Raw genomic sequence first — 27,315 nt, 5'->3', positions numbered from 1 at the left:
CTCCTGTTCTTAATTCCCATTTCTCTGATAACTGATAAAGATGAGCACTTTGTTTGGTATGCATTGGCCATTTGGGTATCCTATTTTGTTAATTGTTCAAGTCTTTTTGCTAAATTTTCTATTAGCTTTCTGGCTTTTACTTAACGATTTTTAAAGTTCTTCATATAACCTGATAATTTGTTGACTGTGCATACTGCAATATTTTTTCCCACCCCATAAATCAACTTTTCATTTTTAATCGTCTTTTAAATGCACAGAAACCTTAATTTTATTTATTATTAATTGATTGATTAATTAATTTAAAGTTTATGTATTTCGAGAGAGAGAAAGCACGTGTATGCATGCAGGGGAGGGGCAGAGAGAGGGAGAAAGAATCCCAAGCAGGCCCTGGGATGAGTACAGAGCCCCACATGGGGTTTCAATCCCAGGACAGGGAGATCATGACCTGAGCTGATATCAAGAGTCGGACGCTTAACCAACTGAGCCAATCAGGTGCCCCTATTTATTTATTTAGTTTTAAAGATTTATTAAATAATCTCCATACTCAATGTGGAGCCCGAACCCACAACCCTGAAATTAAGAGTTGCTCACCCCACTGACTGAGCCAGCCAGGCATCCCTAAACAGAAGTCTTTAATTTATTTATTTTTTCCTTAATGGTTAGCCCCTTGTGCGCCCTGTCTAGGAAATTTTTTTTCTGCCCTAAGGAAGATATGAAATATCATGAAGATGTTTTCCTGTTTTCTCTGAAACTGATTTTTTTTTGCCATATTATTTGATTGACCCATTACTACTTATTGAAGAGTCCATACTTAAAACCATGCCATTAATCATGGGATTATATATGTGTGGGTTTGTTTCTGGGCTATCTTCAAGAAGCAGTTAAATGTTAAGCTTATTCTCAAGAAAGAATGCTTGTAATCTGATTGTTTCCCCAAGTAGCATTTATTACGTACTCATTGTGAATTAGACATGATGCTAAGCATGTAGCTGCCTCATTTCATTTTAAACCTCATTAACCCTCTAGGAGATAGCTGCTATTTTAATCTCCATTTTGTAGATGAAGAAATTAAGACTCAGAGATTAAATAATTTGCCCAAGATCTCCCAGCTAGTAAGTGGAAGAAAATCTGGCTGACTCTGAAATGTGTCTCTTTACTACGAGCAGCGTAGAGCGGGGAGGGTAGGTAATAAGAGTATGTATGTTGAGAGTGAAGGGTGATGGTAACGGGGAGGCGTGACACCAACTTCCCTCACTCCACCACATACTTATCATAGTATTTTGTTGCTTTGTTTGACTTACATGGCACTGGTGCACATTTAAATGTTCACATTCATTGAAATAACACATTTTATAGATTAGGAACCATAGGTTTATGCCATTTACTATGTACTTGGCATATGATAGAGTATATTGTTCTTTAAGGATTTTATTTGTTAAGTAATCCCTACACCCAATGTGGGACTCAAACTCACAACCCTGAGATCAAGAGTTACATGCTCTACTGACTGAGCCAGCCAGGCGCCCCCATAGAATATACTGTTGTCATTGCACGATGTATTCTTTCTTGATTAGTAGTCAACCTTTGAGAGGAAGGAGTGACTTTTACATATTTGTAACCCTGTAACTAGAATAGTGCTCTGCCCAGAGCAAACAGTTAATAAATATATTTGTGTTTTTAGAGTTGTTGAGCTGTGATTGCAAACTTGAGATTTTCTGTTCAGGGAGGTTTTCTATCCTGTATAAATTGTATTTAGTTCAGATCATGTGTTCTATCCCTAACATATATTTCCTATTTTTTCTCTTTCAATAGCTGTTGCCTCAAAGGGAAAAATGCAAATCTTTGACGGAATGGTCTGGAAGCAACAGATCTGAAATTCTTAAAATGTTAGAACCAGGAGCTACTTCCCACACAATGAATGAGTTAAAAAGAGAGAGAAACTGACAGAGAAAGACACAGAGACACAGAGAAAATTGAGTCTTGTAGAGAGACAAGCACTCCAAGTTCTAGACCTTCACCAGGTCTGTGGCTTTAAGTTCTGTGCTTTTATTTCTCAGGTGCAAAATGGGGCTTATTTTAAGAATAAAATGAAGCAACAGACAAAATGGACAAAAACATACCAAGAATAGTTGAAAAATGCTATTAAATGTCAAATACTGTGGGGGGGTGGGCACCTGGGTGGCTCAGTCGGCTGAGCCTCTGACTTTTGGTTTTGGCTCAGGTCATGATCTCAAGGTTCATTAGCTTGAGCCCTGCATGGGGCTCTGCGCTGAGAGCACAGAGCCTGCTTGGGATCTCTCTCCCTCTCTTTTTGCCCCTCCCCTGTTTTCTTTCTCTCTTTCTCTCTCTGTCTCATAATGAACAAACATTAAAAATTAAAATAAATGTCAAATATCGGTAGAAAGTAAATTGAATATAAGGTACAGGTGTGCTTGGTTTTAATAATAAAAGAACTAAATATAGATTTTAGATATTTACTAAAAAAGGAACTGCTTGACAAAGTAACTCAATATAGTATAATGTTAAATTGTGAGGCTACCTATTGCTTTACATTTTTTGAATAAATGTTTTTATTGCAGTATAATCTGATTGTATTTTGAAATAATTGAATTTACAGTAATTTAACTTACAGATTTTTGAGATCACATTCACTGCATTGAGTAAAAAAAGATCTACAATTTACTCTCAGGAATAGAAGGGGGCCTTGAATATCATTATCTTTTGTTTAGTGCAAAAGATGTAAAAATGATATGTATGTTAAGTGCCAAGGTTTTCTCTAAAATGGGCCCGCTGTAAAAGTCAGTGGCGTGCCAGTTCGATTCAACAAATATTTAATTAGCGCTTGTGATTTCCAAGGAACTGTGTTGGGTGCTGAGAGGAAGCAAAGATGAAAAGCATCAATCAGTTAGCTGGAGGGAGACAAGACGTGAACCCAGTAACTGGTCTGCAAAGCAGAATGGGGCATCATAACGTAGGAAAGGTAAATCACAGGGAGAACCTGGTGGAGCTCAAATAATTTAAATTTTCCTGCCTACGTTTTTGTCTTTTTCTTCTTTTTAAAAGGAAATATTTTAGATTCCTTTTCACGTGTGCCAGGTGGTTGCGGAGAATCTGCGACCCTGTGAAATCTCCCCTATTCCCTGTTCTTCCTTTGCTCCCATATTCCATGAGCTCCTCTGCCGCCAGTACTGGAATGGCATGTATTGTGTGGGTGGTGAAACGATGGAAAGTTATTTTTGTTTTAATTATGAGAACTGTTTTATGGAGGGAGGAGGAGAGGCAGATCGGAGACAGACGCTTCAGCGGGGATGCTCCGAGGAGGCGTTACTAAGGTTACTAGAAAGAGGACGGCAGGTGATATACAGGCAGGATTTTTTTCTAAAACAAAATATTTTCAAACGGGCGTGGGCGTAGTGCGAGCAGTACCACACGACATTAAAAGCTGCGCTCGCGAGGGGAAGGAGGCCGAGGGAAAAAACTAACGGTTGCGACTGTAGAAAGTAGATAGCCTTTGCCTACTCTCCCGGCCTTAGTTGCCGCTGCCTTTGTTTCCCGGGGCTGTTCTGGCTGTAGCACGAGGTCGGCGCGCCCGAGGACGGTGTCATTTAAGTGTGACACGCGGCCGAGCCGGACCGGAAGCGGCGCCCAATCGGGACCCGTAGAAAGAGGCGGGGAGCCGGCGGCGGCGGCCTTCGCTGCGGGGAGGCTGCGCGGCGGGGGCGAACCGGCCTGTCCCTGCAGCGGCTCGCTCAGGCAGTGCGTAGTCGCTGCAGCCACCGGGAGAGGGGAAGCGACTCCCGCGGGCGTACTTGGCAGAGCAGGGAGGAGCGAAGGGGTGTGTGATAAGGGCCTTGAGTGTATTTGGGGCTGGCTAGAAGGACCTCCAGAATTGTTCCTCATATGCTACTCGTTGATTATCTTTTGGTTGTTTTTTTGGTTCTAGAGAACACCCGGCGTCTGCCGTCTCGAATTTCTCTCGGCCCTTGTCATTTGATTCGTTACCCGAAGTGAGTGAGAGCTTTTCAGTGCAACCACTGATTTGAGATGAGTATGGGATGGATGAAGCCGCCAGAGGGGGGAAAATGGGAGAGGGGGAGCAACGGTAGGAGGTGGTGTCGCGGGCTGTGGGGTCAAGATGACATTAATAATAGTCAACATTTACAGGATTTTACCATAGTAGAGTCTGTTCTAAAACTCTTTATATGCTGTACCACATTTAACGTACAGTCCTATGAGATAGGAGACCGGTGCTCTTATTAGCCGCGTTTCATAGAAGGGGGAAAGAGGGAACTGAGGCTGAGAGGTTAAGGAACATGCAGAACAAAAGACAAATGAAAAGTTCAGAGCCAGGATTTGCACTCTGGTAGGTTGATGCCAGAAATACATCTCTAAGCTCCACACAATGGTTGACCCTCATCAAGATGTTTGGAAAATGAGGACATAAAGGGTGAGAAGTTGCTGAGATGTGGTAAGACAGCTGGAGCAAGGAGTTGACATGATAAAGGGTGGGAGATCCAGGTGATGACAGATGTTAAGGGAGGATAGAGTTGGAACTGTGGCCTTCTACCCTTTACCTCCAACCTTGGCTAGCACCTTCCTCTTTAGAATTTTGTGGGACAGAGAAGAGAGGTTTTCACCCACACACCTAAGTTTGAAAATGGAATCATAAAAATTCACAAATATGTAAGATTTAAGGTTTACTTGATGTAGACACCTTATTTAGCAGATGAAGCCCAAAGAGATAAAGTAATTTATTCAAGGTAGCCAGGACTAGAAAGGTATCTTGTCTTAGGTCCAGTGCAGTAAAGTTTAGGGAGTTCTTTCCTTTTTGTCCTGCTGCACTTGTAATAGTGAATATTAAAGTTTAAAAATTTCGATATGTCATCTGACCTGGACTAATTCCTTGTAGCCATATGAATTGAGTATGACCTCAAAAGTCAAATAATCCACTGATTCCCCATTAATGTGTGTTCCAAATTCAATGTAATGCTGAAACCAGAGGCTTCTTCAAGTACAATTGAGTGACAATTGAGATCTTCCTGGATTTCTAAGAACTTCAGTTAAAAAATGAATTGGAACAAAATAAAGTTTACTGGACCAAAGGGCAAGGTTGTTTACTTTGAAGAAACTAGGAAATCTCAACATATGTTGTAAAAAGGCAAGTTTTAATGAACTGATAGTGTACTCTTCACAGAGTAAGTCTAACGGAATATAATAATCAGGGTAGCATATTCCATAAAGGCAAATTGGAGTAGTTGAAATCGTGGGCTTAAGAGTCAAGTAGATCAGCTTAGCCACTTATTTGCTCTGTGACTGATTTACTTAACTTTGTCTTTGATTTCTTCATCTGTAAAGTGGAGATCATAGTTCCTAATTTATGGAATTAGAAGCAGTGTTTGTTAAGGACCTACCATAATGTCTGGAACAAAGTTGGTGATAAATACACTGAATCAGGTGAAGCATCGCTGAATCTTGTGTGCGGTCACATGGCAGGTTCTATAAAAAGAACCTCGTTTTCAGTGAAGAGGTCAAAGAGTAGCTTCCCTGGTTGGCTTAATAGTAATTAAGGTGGAAAATGTTGATTGATTCATTTTCTGAAGGGTAAGTCTGTTACTTCAAAGTGAATGAAAATTTTAGTTGGCTGGTGAACAGTGATATACCCACCATGATCCTTTACAGTTACTACAGCTTTTAAAGATAACTCATTTTTGAACTGTTTCCTGAACTATGAGCAATTTAGGTTCTAGGTAACTGACTTTATACTTCTTTACAGATGCATGGTCATGGGGGCTATGACTCTGATTTTAGTGATGATGAACACTGTGGTGAATCTAACAAAAGGAAAAAAAGGTAAGTAATTTTTTATTGATCTGTGTCTCATCCTTTCCAGGTTGAGATGACGTATAAATAATACTGAAAGTTTCTGGATTATGTTTACATGTGAAGACAACGATGCTCTACTCAATGAATTTTTGTTCATTAATCTGTAATGAATTGACTCGAGAATTTGAGAACAGTTATGTGAAAAATAAGAAAATGATGTTTATGCTGTGAAGAGATTTATGGAAGTGGAGGTGGGGGAAAAAGGAGACCAAACAAAACTTAGATTTCTCTGTTGCATCTATTTTTCATGCAACTGTTAAGGTCTTTTTACTTGTGAATGTCATAGCTAAGTACGGGCTTAGTTGGAGGTCCCTTTGCAAGTACTTGACCTCAAAATGAAGTTCATGTGGAGGGTGAGACTGTGCAGTTTTATGGTTTTGTGAATGAGCAGACTAAGTGTTTAAAGGAAGGAGCTCATGGAAGTTTTTATTGAATTGGAGGGGACAAGAACTGTCAGCAAATAAAGCCTATGCTTTATGAGGACTCTGCATCCGGTGATATTGCTGTGTTTAGGTGCATTGTTTTCAGCTTTCAGTGGTTAGAAATTGATTTCAACTGTTAACTTAGAAGTGATTGACTGATCTATATTAACCAAACTTATAAAAGTTGTTTTACTATTTCACACCGAGAGCAATATGTAAGGCATACTGAATGGAACTGAACATTTTTGTTGGGTTCAGTATTCATGGGTGACCAAAAGAATAGAAATGATTATAACAAATTATGTTGTATGGTTCTTTATGTTTTTAAGATTTTTCACTTAAAAGTATTACTTTGTAAGAATAGAACTTGAGCAAATCTAGCTGAATAGTCTGTACTCTTCAGTTATATCTATCTTTATAACTAGGGCTGATCATCTGTAGTCTATATCATTTATAATCAACCCTTATTCTTTTTTATATTATTGGTTACCAAAAGCATCAGTATCTCTACAAACAGGAAAATTGTGGCGCAAAGAGATTAAGTAACTTAATCTCATTTAAGATTAAGATGGTGGAAAAAAAAAAAGATAGTGAATGACAGAGCCCAAATTTGGATCCACGAATGTAGGTGGTCTAACATCAGAACCCATGCATTTGTTTGTTTCACCTTCTCCATTTTCTAAGTATTAAATAAAGTTAAGATATTAATTGATTTAAGGAGACCTAAAATGTCTCATTAAAGATCAGTGAGTCATTTTTAAGTTTAGACTTGAAATTTTAAAACATGTTCCAATTAGGAAAATAAAAAGAAACAAGAAACACCCTTTAAGAAAAATGAACTCTTTTAATAATTTTTCTTCTTCATAAACCAGGACAGTTGAAGATGATTTACTGCTCAAAAAGCCATTTCAGAAAGAAAAACATGGAAAGGTGGCCCATAAACAAGTTGCCGCAGAATTGCTGGATAGGTGTGTACTTCAGTGTAAATGTCCTTTTTTGGTTTAAGATGTTTTTGTAAACTCAGGGACTTGGGGGATTTAATTGTATTAGAATATAGAAATTTGAATTTGCTTAAAATTTGTCTTAACAGGGAAGAAGCAAAAAATAGAAGGTTTCATCTGATAGCTATGGATGCTGTATCCTTTTTATACTTCTAGATTTTTATAACAAATAGAATATTTTTAAATCTACTTTTCTATTTCATAAAATCTTGTGAAGTCAGATAGACCTATATTATGTTTTTAAAGGTAAATGTTTATTGATGTGCAATCTTGTCATTTATACTTTTGAGTACAGTTCTCTTTTATTGATACATAAGAAAGATTTAGAGACAAAAATAATAAAACATATTAGTAATGATCTATAAATAAGTTTATAAAATAGTCCATGAACTTGTAAATATTTTTCCAACCTGTTTTTGTCTGGCTCTCAAAATTTCTCATTTTAATACTGTTCTTATCTTTAATCTCATTTTAACTCTTATTCTCTTACTACCTGGTTCTTGGCTATGGAAGTTCTTTATGTGTCTAAAGGTAGATCTGTCTGTGGACTGTCCTCAGGCCTGTAGTTGCTTCAACTCTAAGGCATGACTTGGGGCTGTCTTTAAGCTCTTTCTTGCTTCCCTATTATAGTCATGTCTCACCTCAACTTTTTGGTAAAACTGTGGCTTATTACACTAACTGCTACCACTATCCATCCATACTACTGTTTGGAATATTGGGAGAATGAAAGAGAGGTCAAGCAAGACCTGAAGTATTTCTGGATGTTTATTACTATGGGCAGGATTAAGAGGAGACCATGGCAATTAGATACATCCCCTATCTATTGACGTCTCTTTCACTTTGTTATCATTCCTAATCCTTTTCTGTAAGTTATAGAAATCCTCTTATCACCGATTTATTTATTCCTCTTATCTTCTAATCCAATATCTCAGCTTTCCCATGGATTTATTCTCATCTGCCACTTGTTCCTTTAACATTTCGGCATCTATTGTGCCTTCGGTGACACCACTCTTTTGGGGGTATTGGGGCATCTAGTTACAGCCTGGTAAGAGTGAAAGTGTAGGTCCCTTTTCTGGCATTGGTGGAGGTGGGGCCACAGTTATTTCTAGAATTTTTGGCTGGAGTAGAGTAAGCATTGTCTAAAGTTATCTGTCTTGTTAGGCTTCCTCTCTCTTGGTTATTCAGAGAGAACAGGCTTTTGTTGGGACTTTCCTTGTCTGTGCTTGTTGACATTTCCAGGTTGCCAGCTTGTTCACTTCCAATTCTGAGTTCATGAGGCAAAAAGAAAACCTGGGGAATTTACCGCCGTGTCAAACCATGGGTCTTGAACTCCCTAGCTATTAATGGATTCTCCTCCTCACTTTTAGAGTCTTTTTATATTTGTTTTAGATATAATTTCCAAGGTTTTTAGTTGTTCTTAATGAGAAAAATAGGGAGAAGCACAACTTTGCTCCATCTTCCTGGAAGCAAAGTCCCACTCAGCACCTGTTTTTATAAATAAAGTTTTATTGGCACATACCTGTGTTCTTTCATTGAGGTGTTATCTGTGCTTATTTTCATGCTAAAATGGCAGAGCCAAACAGTTGTGACAAAGACACATTTACAGGTGACAAAGAGACCATTTATAGAAAAAATTTGAAATAGACCAAAAGCTGGAAAACCCAAATCTCTGGATGTCTGGATTTTCTCTTTTTTCTTTTCTGGAAGGTTAACTGCTTTATTGCCAGTATCATATTCTGATTCAATATTCTATCAGAACACATTGTAATGAATAAGGTCATTATTTATCTTTGATATAATAGTAGGATGTAGTCAGACAGTATTATGGATGAGGTTAATTTTATTTGCATATTCGGCTCTGGAGAAAATACCTTTGAACTTTTTAAAACAGGTAAAACGGTCATATATCTTGTTGTATTGTGTTAAAAATAAACATGACTGAATTCTTTAAGTATTAAAAGAAATATAAAAAAATAACATTGTTTTTGAAAGCTTAATGTTAGGATTTAATATTACAAAAGTTGTATCTTCTATTTTAGAGGCTTTGTCATTACTGGAATAACTAGATCTTATAAGAGTTAAATTGTATTCCATATCTTTAATTTTGGACACTATAATTTATTTTTCATAGTATTATGTTAAATATTGATGTGAGGCTGTATGTATTTCAGCAATAGCGACAAGAAGTTTTCCTTCTTCCCAGTTGGAGATAATATTTTATCACAAGAGTAGTATATGCTTGAAAAATGTTCAAAACAATATAAACAGTATTCAGTAGAAAGTGAAATCCTTCTACGCTACAGTGTTGACTCTTAACAGTTTAATATTTACCCTTTCAGATATTTTTAATTCATAAACATATATAGTATGTATTTACATATTTAAAAAACTAAGTAGATTCACACTGTTTGTCTCTACTTACTAGTATGTCATGGACACAGAACAACTCCTGGACAAATAAAATCCTTAATTTTTTGCATTTCAGTATCAAAGGCATACAAAGTTTGTAAATGACTATATTTTGTACTATGGTGGCAAAAAAGAAGACTTCAGGCGATTGGGGTAAGTGTCATGAAGTTTACATAGAATGGGAGGAAGATACGGATGTCTTTAAAGACCCACAGCTACTGTGTCTTCTGATTCTGTCATTCTCTCCTGCTCTCCATTCCAGTTTCCTTATCATATCCTGAAATGGAGAGGCTATCCATAACTTTTGGCTAAGTAGCTCATCATGAAGCCCATTATCTGGCAACAGGCCTCAGGTAGCCTGCAGAGCCAGATCTGCCTCAAGCAGTAACAGGATATGTGAGGAATACTCCAGTGCCTGATTATGCAGTAATTTTTTTTTTTTTGGTAAGGATTTTTGAGATCATTAACTTTTTAGACCTCAGTGTTTGGGATTGCTTTTTAAAAGGTAGCGCAAACAGGAAAAGAAACAAAAACAAAAAGCAACTCGTCCCTGTAGTTGAGGCTCTTCTGTCAGAGCCTCTTCATGGTGTGTGTTTTTTTCTCTGACTTAATAATTTTCTGAGTTTGATAAAGCCCTAAAAAACTTTGTATTATCTCATCTACCTCAAATTTATCTCCCCTCTCACTTTAGTCTGTATTCCCCAACAATCCCTTGTTCTACCCCCAAACTATTAACACTTTTTTTTTTAAGTTTATTTATTTATTTATTTTGAGAGAGAGAGTGGGGGAGGAGCAGAGAGAGAAAGGAGAGAAAGAATGCCAAGCAGGCTCTGCACTGTCAGCACAGAGCCTGACACAGGGCTCAGTCTCACGAACGTGAAATCATGATCTGAGCCAAAATCAAGAATTGAATGCTTAACTGACTGAGCCACCCAGACACCCCCAAATTGTTAGCATCTTAAAAATATTATCCCCTTTCTTCTGTTCTGCCGTTACTCACTCTTTCTAGGAAGCTGTAGTAAAATGAGGTATGGAAAACTTCCATTTTTTAAATTTGATCTCTGTGGCATGGTGTTACTGACGTTTTAGATTCTAAAACTTACTTTCACTCATTTTTCCTTATCCACTTAGTGTTTATTTAGATTTCTCAAACTATCTTTGGTAATTTAGCACCATTTGTATAATTGAAACCAGTACTAGAGACGGATAAATGCCTTATTCCTTTAACTTGTTTGTGTAGCAGCCCTCTTTATCAGTGTCTTTTGAAAATACTGAAATCATTTTTATAAGTTTATGAACATATATACATATTCACACATAAAACTGTATCTTCATGTATTTATACTCAGCTGTTAAAAAATCTCACAGAACTGTTTAACCTCCTAAATTTGACAAATTTTGTGTTTATATTAAGTTGAAATAGTTTTATTTTCCAGGGAAAATGACAAGACAGACATGGATGTTATACGAGAAAATCATAGATTCCTATGGAATGAGGAGGATGAAATGGACATGAATTGGTAATTTTTGCCACCCAACACATAATACATAAACTGCTTTAGTCCTGTCTCTCCTGCTTCCTGTTTTCTTATCCTGTCACCTGTCCAGGTCATTCAGCCCCTGCGTGGAGGAGTTCTGAGTGGAAGACATAAAAAACATGCCTTGGAGTAGTATTAAGTTTGGTTTGGTTCTTTTGGTAATTTTTAGCAGTTTTTACTGACTTGTCATTGCTTGACTTTGTCTTGAAAATATAGTTTATTGCATTTTTAGTGTATTGTTTGTTGTTCCATAATGTGCTTTTTTTTAAATTTTTAAAATATCTTGGGAAAAAGTAATACCTGAAAGTAATACCTGAAATGCAAACATAACAAAAGACAAAAAGTGAGGAGTAAGGCTCCCCTTCTCTGACTGGCAGCCTTGCAGTTGCCCTCCCTGAGAGAGCCACTATAAAACAGTTAATATTCAGGTATTCTATGCTCATGTAAGGAATAGGCCTCTTTTAAAACATTAATATTTATATCATATGTGTTATTTATTGACATTGCTTCCAAGTAGTAAACTGTGGTTGAATTTCTAAATGCAAAAGATTTATATATTTTTATGGATCTAGGGAGAAGAAACTTGCAAAGAAATACTATGATAAATTATTCAAGGAATACTGCATAGCAGATCTCAGTAGATACAAAGAAAATAAGGTATGCCTTCCAAGTATTTATAGAAGGTTCTTATTTAAGTACAGTATTATTATTATTATTATTATTATTATCATCATGCCCCACATTATTATTTTAAAGGTGCTAATTCAAGTCTAGGTTGAATTAGTCCTGCATCTATGAAGAGTCATTTGGACCGTTTAACCTCTACAGCTGTGAAATTTACAAAGGGTCTCTTAGTCAAGGGTCTCTTAGTCAACCTTTGTGAACTGAGGCATGAATAGTCTAAGATTAAACACAAGTGGCTACTGGATCCTGTTTCATCCTGACTCTGGCCTAGAGCCTCTACTGATTATAATGAATGATTTGACACTGCAGAATGATGTCTTGTCTCACAGATGATGTTTGAAATTGATAGACTTTTTTTTTTCAAATAAATTACCATCTGTAAAGAGGCAGATGCACATCTTCTTTTATATAAATGTCTATTCTAGTAGAATTAAATCTTACCAGTGCTAATTAGTAATGGTAGATTTCTGTTCTCACTGCATCTTACTCTAGTTGATATTAAAGTGATTTTTATTCCGATCTGAAATTTCACATTTGTAACTAGAGAAGGTGACCCAGGAACAGATGATGTCAGTTTGAAATGGGTTGGTGGGGGGTGGGGGGAAGGGAATGTTGCATAAGTCCGTATGTTTTGGCTAGTGTGCATTTGTATTAAGAAAGATAATCTATTTAAAAAGTTGTTTTAGATTTATTTATTATACGAATTTCTTTTTCATTTAAATAATTAAATCTCAGAATCATGATTGGTTTAATTTTTTTTTCAGTAGTGGCTTTAATATGTGAGTTGCTTCACAGTATTCTTATAGGTAACAGTATCTGTTTTTACAAACCCTTGGTTTTTTTTTACAAACCCTGTTTACAAACCAATGCATGTCATATATCCCAAAGATTTCCCCAGTTTCTTAGGAACTAGCTCTCCTGTCTGTACTAGTTCTTGATCACATTAAATCCAAAAGGCATCACAGCAATTGGAGTTACTCAACTGCAAGTTGAGTATGAAATATAAATCTTTCTAAAAGCACATAATAAAGCAGCTTTTTCAATGCTGACTCATCTGTTGATTGTTTTTCAGTATTTATTAAGGACTGGGCAAGATGTTGTGGATTAAAATGTGACTGCCGTTCAAAAAAACCTATAGTAATAATTGAGGGGAGAAAGTGTGTATAAATCAGTGTTAAATATTTGTATTCTCCATTTAAAAAACACAGTATATTACTAGAAATCATGCTTGAAAGAGGATAATCTTGAAATAAATTATATTTTCCTATTAGAACATGATGAGTAGTTAGATATGAGGGTAAATCCAAGTAAGAAATCAGAAATAGGAAATCTGGAGGGAGACAGATGTGTTGTTTTTTTTTAAAGACTTAATTTTTTAGGGGCAGTTTTAAGTTTACAGCAAAATAAAGGGGGAAGGTACAGAGATTTCCCATATACCCCTCACCCCATACACAGGGGGATCTTTTCTAGGAGGAAAGATGACTTTTTTTGGCATACCACATTTGAGGTTCTGGAAAATGTTAAAAGAGTAGTGCCTTTGATTTCCTTACTAGGATGCATTTTCTCATAGTTTTATTTATACAAAGACAGTGTTTTATTGATTTTTAAAAAATCAGCTCCTAGCTCAGTGCCTAATATATATAATAGATGGCGCATTTTTAGTGAACTCCAGCTTTTGTCCCACACACCTATTCCCTTCCTTATTACTTCTTCCCTTTCATCATTGAGAATTTGGTTGGATCATTGCATCAGGATTAGATTCAGCTGGAAGGACTGAAGCACTCCTCCATAACACTGGCTTAAAGGAGATATAAGTTTATTTTTCTCCTACATAGGAATCCAAGTGGATGGTCACAGACTTTGTGTTTTCAGGAAGTTAGGATCTGTCTGTCTTATTACTTGCATGTGTGATCTCTTTGTGCTAGCGGGTAGAGTAAGAGGCAGTGGCTCAGCACCAAATCCTTAGTAACTAACTAGTAGGACATACTGTATTTGTTACATTTTTTATCCCCCTATAAGATTGTAACCTTCCTGATGACAGACAGTGTTTTAAAAAAAATTTTTTTTAATGTTTGTTTACTTTTGAGGCAGAGACAGAGTGTGAGTGGGGGAGGGGCAAAGAGAGAGGGAGGCAAAGAGTCCGAAGCAGGCTCCAGGCTCTGAGCCATCAGCACAGAGCCCAATGAGGGGCTTGAACTTACAAACCGTGAGGTCATGACCTGAGCCGAAGTCGGACACTGAACTGACCGAGCCACCCAGGCACCTCTGACAGACATTTTAATAATCATTTTATATCTTCAGCAGAGTTCCAGGCCCAGTAAGTAGTTGCTTAATAATTATTGAATAGATTGGGACACCTGGGTGGCTCAGTCGGTTAAGCGTCCAACTTCAGCTCAGGTCATGATCTCACGATTTGTGAGTTCAAGCCCCATGTCAGGCTCTATGCTGTCAGCTCAGAGCATGGAGCCTGCTTCGGATTGTGTGTCTCCTTCTCTCTCTGCCCCTCCCCCACTCGTGCTCTGTCTTTCTCTGTCTCTCAAAAATAAATAAATGTAAAAAAATTTTTTTTTTAAAAATAATTATTGAATAGATTAATGAATGGAAGAAAAAGTTGGGAAACTTATTTTCATTTGACTGTGCTTCAGTGGACATCCTAACATATATGTTTTATGACAAGCAATCCTCACATACATGTATGGACTTAAAAGTAGAATTAAACAGACTTATTTTGAATGCTTTATTTTTTTCCTAGACTGGAGAGATTTTTTTTTTTTGGGGGGGGATTTTAATGAGAATATTTTCAAATATTTTGAGCCCTCATTTGCATTTAAAATACAAAATTGCCTGATTCAAGTAATAGGTGATTAAAAAAAATAGGCAAAGTTAAACAGGCATTGAATACTTCATCTGAATTATCTTAATATAGCAACCTATAATATTGGGGGTTTTATTCATACAAAGGAAATAAATAGACTGAGAAGTTAAGAAACTTTCCAAGGTCACAGAGCTAGTTAGTGAATGGTAGAGCTTACATTGGGTCTGTATGATTCTAGAGCTGAGCTTTTAACCATTACAGTAAACTGAATAGAAAACGAAATAATTTACTATAATTTCAGGAAATTAACATGTGAATATGAAAGATCTTAAAAAGGCAGTGGAGAAAAAGCATTTTTTAGCTAAAATACAAAGGTATGTTTAGGAATCTGGAGGGAAGTTTAATACCTTTCCACTTTAGGATCCAGAGGGTCCCATTTCTCTTTCTTGTTCATTACTTTGCCATTGCAGTGAGGAAAGAGCCATTCATGAATGAATGGTTGTGGTTGTGTTCTAATAAAACTTTATATGTAAAACAGGCAGCAGGCCTGTGAGCCATAGTTGCTAACCCCTGGGGTAGTATGTACCAGGTACTATTCTAAGTACTTTATGTGTACTATTCCTATTTAAACCTCTTAAACCAAAGAAGAAAGAACTGTGTTATCTCTGCATTACGTATGAGGAAACTGAGGCACAAGAATATTTAATACCTTGTCCAGTTATAACCTGTTAAGCGGTGGGGCTAAGACCTAAAACCTGGATGATTCAACTCTTTTGCACTATAGTATATTGCTTCTTTACTGTACTATAATCTCTTTTTTTTCTGTCAATGTCATAAAATAATATATATATTTTTTATTAAAGGAGGCATCTTGTGGCCTAGCACCTGTACCTTTTAATAAGTAGTTTAAAAGTAAAGATTGTTCAAGGGGCACCTGGATGGCTTAGTTGGTTAAGCATCCGACTTCGGCTCGGGTCATGATCTTGCAGTCTGAGTTCGAGCCCCGCATCGGGCTCTGTGCTGACAGCTTAGAGCCTGGAGCCTGCTTCGAATTCTGTGTCTCCCTGTCTCTCTGCTCCTCCCCAGCTCATGCTCTCTCTCCTTCAAAAACAAATAAAAACGTTAAAAAAAATTTTTTTTAAAGTAAAGATTGTTCCTTAACATTGTTCAAATATATCTTTAAATAACTGGAATCCTATATGGAGAAAAAAAAGCTATCATGTTTAAAATTAAGTTTGCTTTTTTTTAACTCTTTATTTTAATCACTTGTTGCTCATCACAAGTTTACTCCCCATCATATGTTTCATCTACCCACCCCCACCTCCCTGCTGGTAACCATCAGTTCTCTATAGTTAAGAGTCTCTTGGTTTCTCTCTCTTTCTCACTTTCTCTCACTCTTTCTCTCTTCCCTTTATCTATTTTGTTTCTTAAATTCCACATGAGTGAAATCATATGGTATTTGTCTTTCTCTGACTGACTTATTTCACTTAGCATAGTAGTCTCTAGCTCCATCCATGTCATTGCAAATGGCAAGACTCCATTCTTTTTTATGGATGAATAATATTCTAGTGTGTGTGTGTGTGTGTGTGTGTGTGTATTTTTATATAACACATCTTCTTTATCCATTCGTCAATCTATGGACACTTGAGCTGCTTCCATATTTTGGCTGTTGTAAATAGTGCGGCATAGGGGTGCATGTATCCCTTTGAATTAGTGTTTTTGTATCTTTGGGTAAATACCGAGTAGTGTTATTGCTGGATCTTAAGGCTGTTCTATCTTTAACTTTCTGAGGAACCTCCATACTGTTTTTCAGAGTGGCTGCACCAGTTTGCATTCCCACCAACAGCGCAGGAGGGTTCCTTTTTCTCTACATCCTTGCCAACCCTTGTTGTTTCTTATGTTTTTTTATTTTAGCTATATTGATAAGTGCGAGGTAATATTGTAGTTTTGATTTGCATTTCCCTGATGATAAGTGATGATGAGCATCTTTTCATATGTCTGTTGGCCATCTGTATGTCTTCTTTGGAAAAATATCTGTTCATGTCTTTTGCCCATTTTTAATTGAATTATTTGTTTTTGGGGTGTGGAGTTGTATAAGTTGTTTGTTTTTTGGGCCAACCCTTTATTAGATCTGTCATTTGCAGATATCTTCCCCATTCCATAGATTGCCTTTTAGTTTTGTTGATTGTTTCCTTCACTGTGGAGAAACTTTTTATTCTGATGTACTTCCAATAGTTTTTTGCTTTTGTTTCCTTTGCCTCAAGGGACCTATCAAGAAAAAGTTGTTATAGCCAATGCCAGAGAAATTATTCCCATTGCTGTTTTCTAGGATTTGTATGGTTTCAGGTCTCACATTTAGGTCTTTAATCCATTTTGAATTTATTCTTGTGTATGGTATAGGAAGTAGTCCAGTTTAATTCTTTTGCTTGTTGCTGTCCAGTTTTCCCAATACCATTCATTTGTTGAAGAGATTGACTTTTGCCCATTGGGTATTCTTTCCCACTTTGTCAGAGATTAATTGACCTTACAATTGTGGGGTTATTTCTGGATTTTCTATTCTGTTCCATTGATCTATGTGTCTGTTTTTGTGCCAGTACCATAATGTTTTGACTACTACAGCTTTGTAATGTAACTTGAAGTCCAGAGTTGTGATGCCTCCAGGTTTGCTTTTCTTTTTCAAGATTGCTTTGGCTACTCATGGTCTTTGTGGTTCCATACAAATTTTAGTGTTATTTGTTCTAGTTCTGTGAAAAATGTTGTTGGTATTTTGATAGAGATTGCATTCAATGTGTAGATTGCTTTGGGTAGTACAGACATTTTGACAATATTTGTTCTTCCGGTCCGTGAGTGTGGGATGTCTTTCCACTTCTTTGTGTCCTCTTCAGTTTCTTTCATCAGTGTTTTATGGTTTATGGAGTACAGGTCTTTCACCTGTGTCTATTTGGTTAGGTTTGTTCCTAGGTATCTTATTATTTTTGGTGCAGTTGTAAATAAGATAGTTTCTTAATTTCTCTTTCTACTGCTTCATTATTGGTGTACAGAAATACAACAGATTTCTGTACGTTGATTTTGTACTCTGCAACTTTACTGAATTTATCAGTTCTGGCAGTTCTTTGGTGGAGTCTTTCAGTTTTCTATATGTAGTATCGTGTCATCTGTAAATAGTGAAAGTTTTAATTTTTTTCTTACTGATTTGGGTGCCTTTTATTTCTTTTTGTTGTCTGCAGTACTATGTTGAATAAAAGTAGTGAGAGTGAACACTCTTGTCTTATTCCTGACCTTAGTTAGGGGAAAGGCTCTCAGTTTTTCCCCACTGAGAATGATGTTAGCTTTGGGTTTTTCATATATGGCCCTTATTGTGTTGAGATAGGTTCCCTCTAAACCTACTATTTTTGAGGGTTTTTTATCATGAATGGATGTTATACTTTGTCAAATGCTTTTTCTGCATCTATTGAAATCATATAGTTCTTATCCTTTCTCTTATTGATGCGATACATCATGTTGTTTGATTTGCAAATATTGAACCACTATTGACACCCAGGAATAAATCCCACTTGATTGTAGTGAATGATTTTTTAAAACGTATTGTTGGATTTGTTTTGGTAGTATTTTTGTTGAGTATTTTTGCATCAATGTTCATGAGAGATGTTGGCCTGTAGTTTTCTTTTTTTGGTGGTGTCTTTATCTGGTTTTGGTATCAGGGTAATGCTGACCTTATAGGGTGAATTTGAAAGTTTTCCTTTTTGTATTCTATGCAATAGTTTGAGAAGAGTAGGTATTAACTCTTCTTTAAATGTTTGGTAAAATTCACCTGTGAAGCCATCTGGTCCTGGACTTCTGTTTGTTTGGAGTTTTTTTGATTACTGAATCAATTTCTTTGCTGGTTATCAGTCTGTTCAAATTTTCTATTTCCTTCAGCTTCAGTTTTGGTAGTTTATATGTTTCTGGGAATTTATTCATTTTTTCTAGGTTGCCTAGTTTGTTGGCATATAGGTTTTCATCATTATTTGTATTTCTGTGGTGTTGGTTGTTATTTCTCTTCTCTCATTTGTGATTTTATTGATTTGGGTCCTTTCTCTCAGTTTGGCTGGAGATTTATTAATTTTATTGATTTTTTTTCCAAGAACCTGCTCCTGGTTTCATTGATCTGTTCTATTATTTTTTTAGTTTCTATATCATTTCTGCTCTAATCCTATTATTTCCTTCTTCTGCTAGTTTTATGTTTTATTTGTTATTTTTCTAGCTCCTTTAGGTACAAGGTTAGGTTATTTATTTGAGATTTTTCTTGCTTCTTGAAGTAGGCCTGTATTGCTATAATCTTCCCCCTTCGAACCGCTTTTGCTGCATCACAAGGTTTTATTTATTTTATTTTTAAATGTTTATTTATTTATTTTGAGAAAGAGCAAGCAAGCAAGGGAGGTGCAGAGAGAGGGGGAGAGAGAGAATCCCAAGCAGGCTCGAACCCACCAACAGTGAGATCATGATCTGAGCTGAAACCAAGAGTAGGACAGTTAGCTGACTGAGCCACCCAGGTGCCCCATTTTGTTTTTTTATAAAGGTTTTTAAACTGTTGTGTTTTTATTTCATTTGTTTCCATATACTTTTTCAGTACTTCTTTTATTTCCTGGTTGGCTCATTCATTGTTTAGTAGCATGTTATTTAACCTCCATGTATTTGTGGTCTTTCCAGAATTTTTCTGGTGGTTGACATCTAGTTTCATAGCATTATGGTCAGAAAAGATACATGGTATATGACTTTGATCTTCATGAATTTATTGAAGCTTGTTTTGTGGCGTAATACATGATCTATCCTGGAGAACGTTCCACATGCACTTGAAAAGAATATGTTCTGCTATTTTAGGATGCAGTGTTCTGAATATATCTGAATATATATCTGTTAAATCCATCTGTTCCAATGTGTCATTTGAAGCCATTGTTTCCTTACTGATTTTCTGTTTAGATCTGTCCATTGATGTAAGTGGGGTATTAAAGTCCCCTACTGTTACTTATTACTGTATTATTATTGATTAGTTCCTTTATGTTTGTTATTAACTGTTTTATGTATTTGAGTGCTTTCATGTTGGGTGCATAAATATTTACAATTGTCATATCTTCTTCTTGGATTGTCCTCTTTATTAATATATAGTGTCCTTCTTTGTCTATTGTTACAGTCTTTGTGTAAAATTTTTTTTTTTTTAATGTTTAGTTTTGAGAGAGACAGAGACAGAATGAGAGTGGGTTAGGGGCAGAGAGAGAGGGAGACACAGAATCCAAAGCAGGCTCCAGGCTCCAGGCTCCGAGCTGTCAGCATAGAGCCTGATGTGGGGCTCGAACTGAGGAGCTGTGAGATCATGACCTGAGCTGAAGCCGGACACTCAACTGACTGAGCCACCCAGGCGCCCCAACAGTCTTTGTTTTAAAGTCTGTTTTTTCTGATATAAGTATTGCTACTCCGGCTTTCTTTTGACATCATTTGCATGATAAATGTTTCTCCATCCTCTCACCTCTCACATCCTCTCACATCCTCAAAGCATGTGTCTTTAGGTCTAAAATAGTCTCTTGTAGGCAACATATAGATGGGTTTTGATTTTCTATTCATTCTGTCACCCTATGTCTTTTGATTGGAGTATTTAGTTCATTTACATTCAGTGTAATTATTGATAGATATGTATTTATTGCTATTTTATTACTCATTTTGTGGTTGTTTCTTTTGTCTGATCCTTTCTCATCTTTCTCTCATAAATGGTTTGCTGGTTTTCTTTAGTGGGATAGTTGGATTTCTTTCTCTTTATTCTTTGCATATTTAATGGTAGTTTCATTTGTGGTTACCATTAGCTTTATGTATAACATCTTTTATATATTGCGGTCTCTAGTAAGTTCATGGTTTACGTTTGAATCCATTTTTCACTCCTCTTCTCCCTATGTTTTAGGTATATAGTGTCATATTTTACATAGTTCTTTAAGTCTTCAGGTTGATTTCTGGGGTATTTAGGATAATTGATAGTTATCTAGTAGTATTCATTGGACAAGGTGAGCCTAAGGTCCTCCTATTCCCCTGCCATCTTCCCCTCCTGGTGAATTAGATTTGCTTTTTATGTTGGTAAATATCATTATTTCAGTTATTGGCTCTGTGTTTAGATGTACATACAATTTAAGTAATGTTTAAATTTATCCTAACATAAATGTAATTTTTTTCTCATTAGTTTGGATTTAGGTGGCGAGTAGAAAAAGAAGTAATTTCAGGGAAAGGTAATTCCTTTTTGAAATTTTACTTTTTAATAGGATGAGGTTATTTTGTTATACTATTGAATTGAAGTCATTTGGTAAGATTGTTCCTGATTTATACAATAAATGCTTATCTATAAAAGTAAAATTACAGACAATGTATTTGTGATACATTAGCAAATGTCAAAATATAATGCTTTAAAGATTTTTACCTCTAGAATTTTTGCTTTTAGAACATTTGATAAGAGTATAAGTAGAAAATGTTTATTTTTTACAAAACTTTTAAAGTTTATTTATTTTGAGAGATAGAGTGCTTGAGCAGGAAAGAGGCAGAGAGAGCGGGGAGAGAGAGAGAGAGAGAGAGAGAGAGAGAGAGAGAATGCCAAGCAGACTCCACACTGTTAGTGCTGTGTCCAATGTGGGGCTCGAACCCATGAACCGTGAGATCCTGACCTGAATTAAAATCAAGAGTTGGACACTTAACTGACTGAGCCACCGAGGCACCCCAAAAATGTTTAAAGAGTTAAAGGAAACTAGTAAAGGATGAATACTTGAGTTTTTCTTTTTATTAACTTTTGGAAGAATGATTTGGTATTATTGTATTTCAGTCTAATCACATTTTGAAAGTAGAGATTAACTATCACTTTCAACCAAATGGAATTTTTGGATAGGCTAGTTCTTATTTTGGGATATCATTGAGACTGAGACCAAATATTTAGTCTTACAGCAAAAGATCAAACATTTGGGAGGCAGTTATTAAATGCTTTTTTAATGCATTGTTGTAATCTCCTCATAAGTCTCTGAAAAATTAATATCTTTATCCTATTTCATGCTGTAAAGTTACCTCTTTTTTGATAATTGCATTTCAAACTGTTAATGCTTCTGAAAACTGCATAGGAGCATTTAGGAAATCATTTTAAACCAATAACTTAAAAACTTTAAAAATAAAGGTTGCATTTTAGAATGATTAAACTTTGACACCACCCTGTGGATCATTTCCATCTTCCATAAATTCGATGTCTGTGTGAAGTGTAAAACTGGATATGCAATAAAACAAAATTAAAGAGTAGGACTTTTTTTTTCTTTAGATAAAGGATCAGCCCTGAAGATACTCTAAAGGAGAAGGAAAAAGAATAAATTTAAAGCTATTTTTAACTTTTCTTAGTATTACATTTTAGTTTATGTTTTTACCTAAACAATGAGAAATTTTGAAATGTTTCACAGTTTTAAAATTTTGTACTTTTATTAAGTGGAATTTTCAGGTGATGGTAAGTAATGCTGCTTTAAAAAATTAAAGGGCTGGGGCGCCTGGGTGGCGCAGTCGGTTAAGCATCCGACTTCAGCCAGGTCACGATCTCGCGGTCCGTGAGTTCGAGCCCCGCGTCGGGCTCTGGGCTGATGGCTCGGAGCCTGGAGCCTGTTTCCGATTCTGTGTCTCCCTCTCTCTCTGCCCCTCCCCCGTTCATGCTCTGTCTCTCTCTGTCCCAAAAATAAAAAAATAAAATAAAATAAAATAAAATAAAATAAAAAATTAAAGGGCATTCTCTAAACTAATATAAGTGAAAAAAGGATTGGTGAGCGAAAGCTATTGCTATGATTTAGAATTATAATTTGGTTGCCATTTTAACAATAGAGCCATTACTAAACATGCATACATTTCATAATGTATTCACTTGGAATGAGTGAAAAATGCCAATTTAGAAAAGTTACAGGTTCTTTGGACTGATAATTTTCAAAATCCATTTTGATAATTTCTTTTTAATGAAAAGTTTAGATTTGTTCCTGTTGGTGCAATTACTTTTTTACTGTACAAATAAAAGGTTCATTCTGTGAAAGGAAATAGTAGTTGGGTAGTTCCTTTCATTTTTTCCTCTTGGATTGTCAGGATCAGTCCTTTTATGCAGAATGTTTTCATACACAGCAGATATGTTGTGTTGATTTTAGAGTCAAGTAACTCTAAAACATAGAACATTATTATTCTACTTAGTCATTTCATCTCAGAGTGCTACCATCTAAAACGTGCTTTAAATGCCATTTTATGCTGGTATTTAAAATAGATGGCATAATGTTAGAATTTTAATCAATTTAAAAATTATTATTAAATATTAAAAGGGATTCGCCAACATATAAATACATGTATTATGGAAAATATATTTATTCTTTTAGGGTATTATTGAGTATACTCTTTTAGTACTTCCATTTTCCAAAGTAGAAGATTCCCTAACAGGGAGTTAGTAAAACTCTGATCTAAACAGTTTATCTGTTGAGCAAGAATTCTGTGACTGATTTTTTTTTAAATACTTTCTTTAGCTCTTTGATTTAATGCTTATTTACACATTTGTTGAGCATACTGTAGTTATTACACTCAGTTATTTTTTAATGCTGACTTGCTAGAACTAGAATGTATGTATGTTAAATTTCAGGAGTAATTCCAAATTGATATTAATATTCCAGATTAAAATTGTTTCCAACTATCGTAGCTAATATTCCTTTCTTTTTCACAGGCCAGTTTTTCTGTGGAAATAAATGTTGTGAAGAAAAAGAAGATTTGAAGAGTTGGGAAGTTAATTTTGGTTACATTGAACATGGTGAAAAGAGAAATGCACTTGTTAAATTAAGTAAGTTGATTTTAGGTGTTATATAATTGCTTTCTTCAAAGTTTATCTAATTGCTTAGATTTAAAAATATATAGGCTAATTTAAGGTTTAATTAAAAAATTTTAATGTGTCTTTCTGGAAGTGCTCTTTTTTCTGAGAGCTTCCCAAAGTGATAGATAACTTTTGAGGCTAAAATTTTTATGCGGTCACTATTATGGTGACATTTGGGTGAAACAGTTCTTTTTTTTTTTTAATTTTTTTTTTTTAAACGTTTATGTATTTTTGAGACAGAGAGAGACAGAGCGTGAATAGGGGAGAGGCAGAGAGAGAGGGAGACACAGAATCTGAAACAGGCTCCAGGCTCTGAGCTGTCAGCACAGAGCCCGACTCAAGGCTCAAACTCATGGACCGCGAGATCATGACCTGAGCCGAAGTCAGACGCTTAACCGACTGAGCCACCCAGGCGCCCCTGGGTGAAACAGTTCTAATGACAGATGTAAACCGATAATTTGTAAAGTTAAGACCTCTTCCCATTAACATGAGTATGTCACCAGTGCACAATGAGATGCAGAGTATCAGAAAAGTCAGCATAAAATCTGTTACCTAGTAGCCATATTGTTACGGTGTGGACAATAAATACACTCTCTTTGTGTCAATAAGGAAAAAGATTTAGGTGGGCATAACTGTTTGTGACATCAGTCTTAAAATCTTAAGGTTATACCCCAGAATACAGCAACCTCTTGTAATATGCATGTTTTAGAATCTTTCATTCTTTCTCTTTCTCTCTTTCTTTCTTTCTCCCTCTTTCTTTTCTTTCTTTCTTTCTGTCTTTCTGTCTTTCTGTCTTTCTTTCTTTCTTTCTTCTAAGCTACTCTTCTGTGTCAGCTTCTTCTCCTGTCATGTTAATTACCTTACCTAAGTAAACTCCTGGCAATTTTCTGCCCACTCCATATAGAAGTCAAGAATTTCCTCATGTGCTACTTAATGCTCACCAGTGCAGAAGTCCCTCCTGGAAGTACTCATGGGGACAAGTCAGCTGGTATGAACTGAAATTAAGTATAAGGCAAAAGAAGAGCCCACAACTGGAACTTTTTGAAATGCTCTTTTCTATTTGAAAACTCTTAGAGCACTTCAGACCAAGTGACTATACCCAGACTATTGTTATTAGATACTTTTGATGTGAGACACACATTAATGCTGTGTATGAAACAGAGTTTGCTTTTAGAATAAATTGACAGCACTTTTTTTAAAGCAATGTTAGAATATTTAAAATTTCTCAAGCATTCTAATACCATTTTTACTGTGCATAGGCATTTTTTGAAGTGGAGAGAATCAGATTTTTTTTTCAGAGTTTTGTCTCCCCTCTTATAGTAAAGGGATATAAGGAAGAATGAGAATGTATGATATTAAAAGTACAGTAGCAGTACAGTTATTCAAATTCAGCCTTTCAGTGGTGTCACTTTTTTATTTTTATTTTTTAGGATTATGCCAAGAATGTTCCTTTAAATTAAATTTTCATCACAGGTAATATTATCTTTTGAAATGCTGTTGTTATTGTTTAGTAGTCTTGTATAGTCACTTACCTGCACTCAGTGTCAAAATGTAGATTTAAGTGGTTGATGGTTTAATTAATTGATTGTGTAGAATGTCTGGGATAGACTGTATACATATACCAGGGAACTGGAAGTTTGCCATGCCTTACTCTAGCCAAGCAGTTTTAAATAGGAAGGCCTGTGCAGGGTGATAGATATTAGAATTTTTAGTTTGGAGTCAGTGTTCAGATGCCATAATATTCTTGGAACTGTATTATAAAGCAGGTCTTCATAAAGTGATTTCATATGTCTCATTTAAACAGTGTTTTATTTGGAGTTTGTCATTCTTACAAGGGATTATATTCCTCTGTTCTCATTTCAAATGTCAAAATCAGGCTCCTGTTGAGTGAGCTAGAATGTGCCTGTCATATTCAGTGGGGGAGGAGTATCCATGTTCTGCAATATGCAGTGTATATATAAGTAAGCTCATGGGCTTGGAAATCAGACTCCTGTGTATTTCTCTCAGCTTCTCCACTTACTAGTTGTCTGTTTTAGGCACGGTACTTAAGCTCTGGGGGGCACCTGGGTGGCTCAGTTAAGCATTAAGCCTCTGGAATTGATTTTGGCTCATGTCATGATCTTATGGTTTATGAGATTGCACTAACAGTGCAGAGCCTGCTTGGGATTCTCTCTCTCTCTCTTGCTGCCCCTTCCTCTCCTCCTCCCCTCTTTCAAAATAAATAAATATGCATTAGAAAAAAAGGTACTTAACCTCTGTAAGACTCAATTTTATCAACTCTAAAAATGAGGATGCTAAGGATACACTAGTGAAAGTGCATGTAAAGTGCTTGACATGGTGCCTGGCATATGGTAGGTCAAGCATAGAGGGGTCCCTGGTATTGAGGATGTTCAGACAAAATTGGTGACCTGCCATTATTGTGACGATCACATTTCAGGGCCTGAATAAGGCCCTGAATAAGTTAAAAGTTTAACAATGAGATTCTGCAACTTTATAAAATATATATGTCAGTATATTAAAAAAATTTTTTGACGTTTATTTATTTTTGAGAGACAGAGCACGAGCAGGGGAGGGTCAGAGAGAGAGGGAGACACAGAATCCAAAGCAGGCTCCAGGCTCTGAGCTGTCAGCACAGAGCCCAATGCGGGGCTCAAACCCACGAACCATGAGATCACGACCTGGGCTAAAGTTGGACGCTTAACCGAATGATCCATCCAGGTGCCCCAATAGATTAATTTTTAAATCAGCTATGCTATGAATGTGCTGTATCTAGTATTTTAGTTGTTAAAAATAATATTAAATAATTAATAATTTTTGAATTATTGAAATTAGTAGAATTTCTTAGATTACTTGAATAGCCTAACCTTTATTTCCCCTCTCCATCAGTGATACCAGAGGGTTTTTTTTACCTTGACTTTCGAGCTTCATTTCAAAATTGAAATGATTCTTATGAAAGGCAGAAAGTGATGATTGCCTTAAAAAGTATAGCATTTGGTATAAGTACCTTAATTTGGAAGGTCTGATGAGTAAATTTCTTGAAACTAATCCCCTGTTGTCTCTTCATTTTCCTTCTCGGTCCTAATTTCAGCATTATCACCTTTTCCTATCTAGTGTTTCCTTTCTTAACCAGTTAAAATCAATTGCTTGCCAGCCATGGTACCAACAGCCTTGTAAACATGGCCTAGAAGAGATAAAGCTATAGCAGTAAAAGGACAAATGGTCTAAAGTAGACATTTGAGTTAAAGTAAGCCCCTCCATCCTCATTCCTTTATGCCTTTACTGTATTCCTTTTCTCTTAGCAGAAGAATTTTCTATTTACAAATGATTTGGAACTGTTAGAGTGTTTCTTCTTGTTTTGTGTGTTTTTTCAAAGTATAGGTAGATAGGAATTATGTGGAGGGAAATGACATTTGTTTTTGTAATTTAAAAAATGGCTAAATGATAGAAAACAAGTAGGAAATGAGGAAACTATGATTTATATTTACTAAGGTTTGTATACAGAACTTACAAAAAATAATTTGTCTTAGAGTTTTAGGCTTCCTTCAAAATTGTCTCAATTAATATACTAGCCTAAAATATTTACAGACTCATTTAAGGGTTCCTTATGTAAAGTCCATTGTAAAAATATGTACTTTAACTAATTTGACTGTTTTGCTCATTGGTTCTTATTTTTCATAAAGGTCAGTTGAAA

General features: G+C 35.9%; 1 protein-coding gene across 3 annotated transcripts in view; it reads left to right on the top strand.

Moving 5' to 3' along the window:
• The first annotated feature begins 3,651 nt into the window (after positions 1-3,651).
• Positions 3,652-27,315, top strand: part of LOC102956269 (protein FRA10AC1) — a 37,062-nt gene continuing 13,398 nt past the window's right edge. Inside the window, exons 1-12 of one of the 3 annotated variants that reach the window (XM_042960813.1) lie at positions 3,659-3,835; positions 3,944-4,007; positions 5,774-5,850; positions 7,178-7,273; positions 7,396-7,441; positions 9,792-9,868; positions 11,152-11,235; positions 11,826-11,910; positions 20,955-21,000; positions 23,481-23,594; positions 25,055-25,097; positions 26,736-26,900. In XM_042960813.1, coding sequence (XP_042816747.1) covers positions 5,774-5,850; positions 7,178-7,273; positions 7,396-7,441; positions 9,792-9,868; positions 11,152-11,235; positions 11,826-11,910; positions 20,955-21,000; positions 23,481-23,594; positions 25,055-25,097; positions 26,736-26,826 — 759 coding nt within the window. In that variant the 5' untranslated portion in view covers positions 3,659-3,835; positions 3,944-4,007 and the 3' untranslated portion in view covers positions 26,827-26,900. Of the gene's footprint in view, positions 3,836-3,943; positions 4,008-5,773; positions 5,851-7,177; positions 7,274-7,395; positions 7,442-9,791; positions 9,869-11,151; positions 11,236-11,825; positions 11,911-20,954; positions 21,001-23,480; positions 23,595-25,054; positions 25,098-26,735; positions 26,901-27,315 lie in introns of those variants that run through there. The other 2 variants (XM_007080104.3, XM_007080103.3) reach the window with 2 other exon arrangements.

This window comes from Panthera tigris, chromosome D2, assembly GCF_018350195.1.
Source record: "Panthera tigris isolate Pti1 chromosome D2, P.tigris_Pti1_mat1.1, whole genome shotgun sequence".
NCBI classification, from domain to species: domain Eukaryota; kingdom Metazoa; phylum Chordata; class Mammalia; order Carnivora; family Felidae; genus Panthera; species Panthera tigris.
The sequence above is the reverse complement of the archived record's forward strand: the minus strand, read 5'-3'. Positions and strand labels throughout refer to the sequence as shown.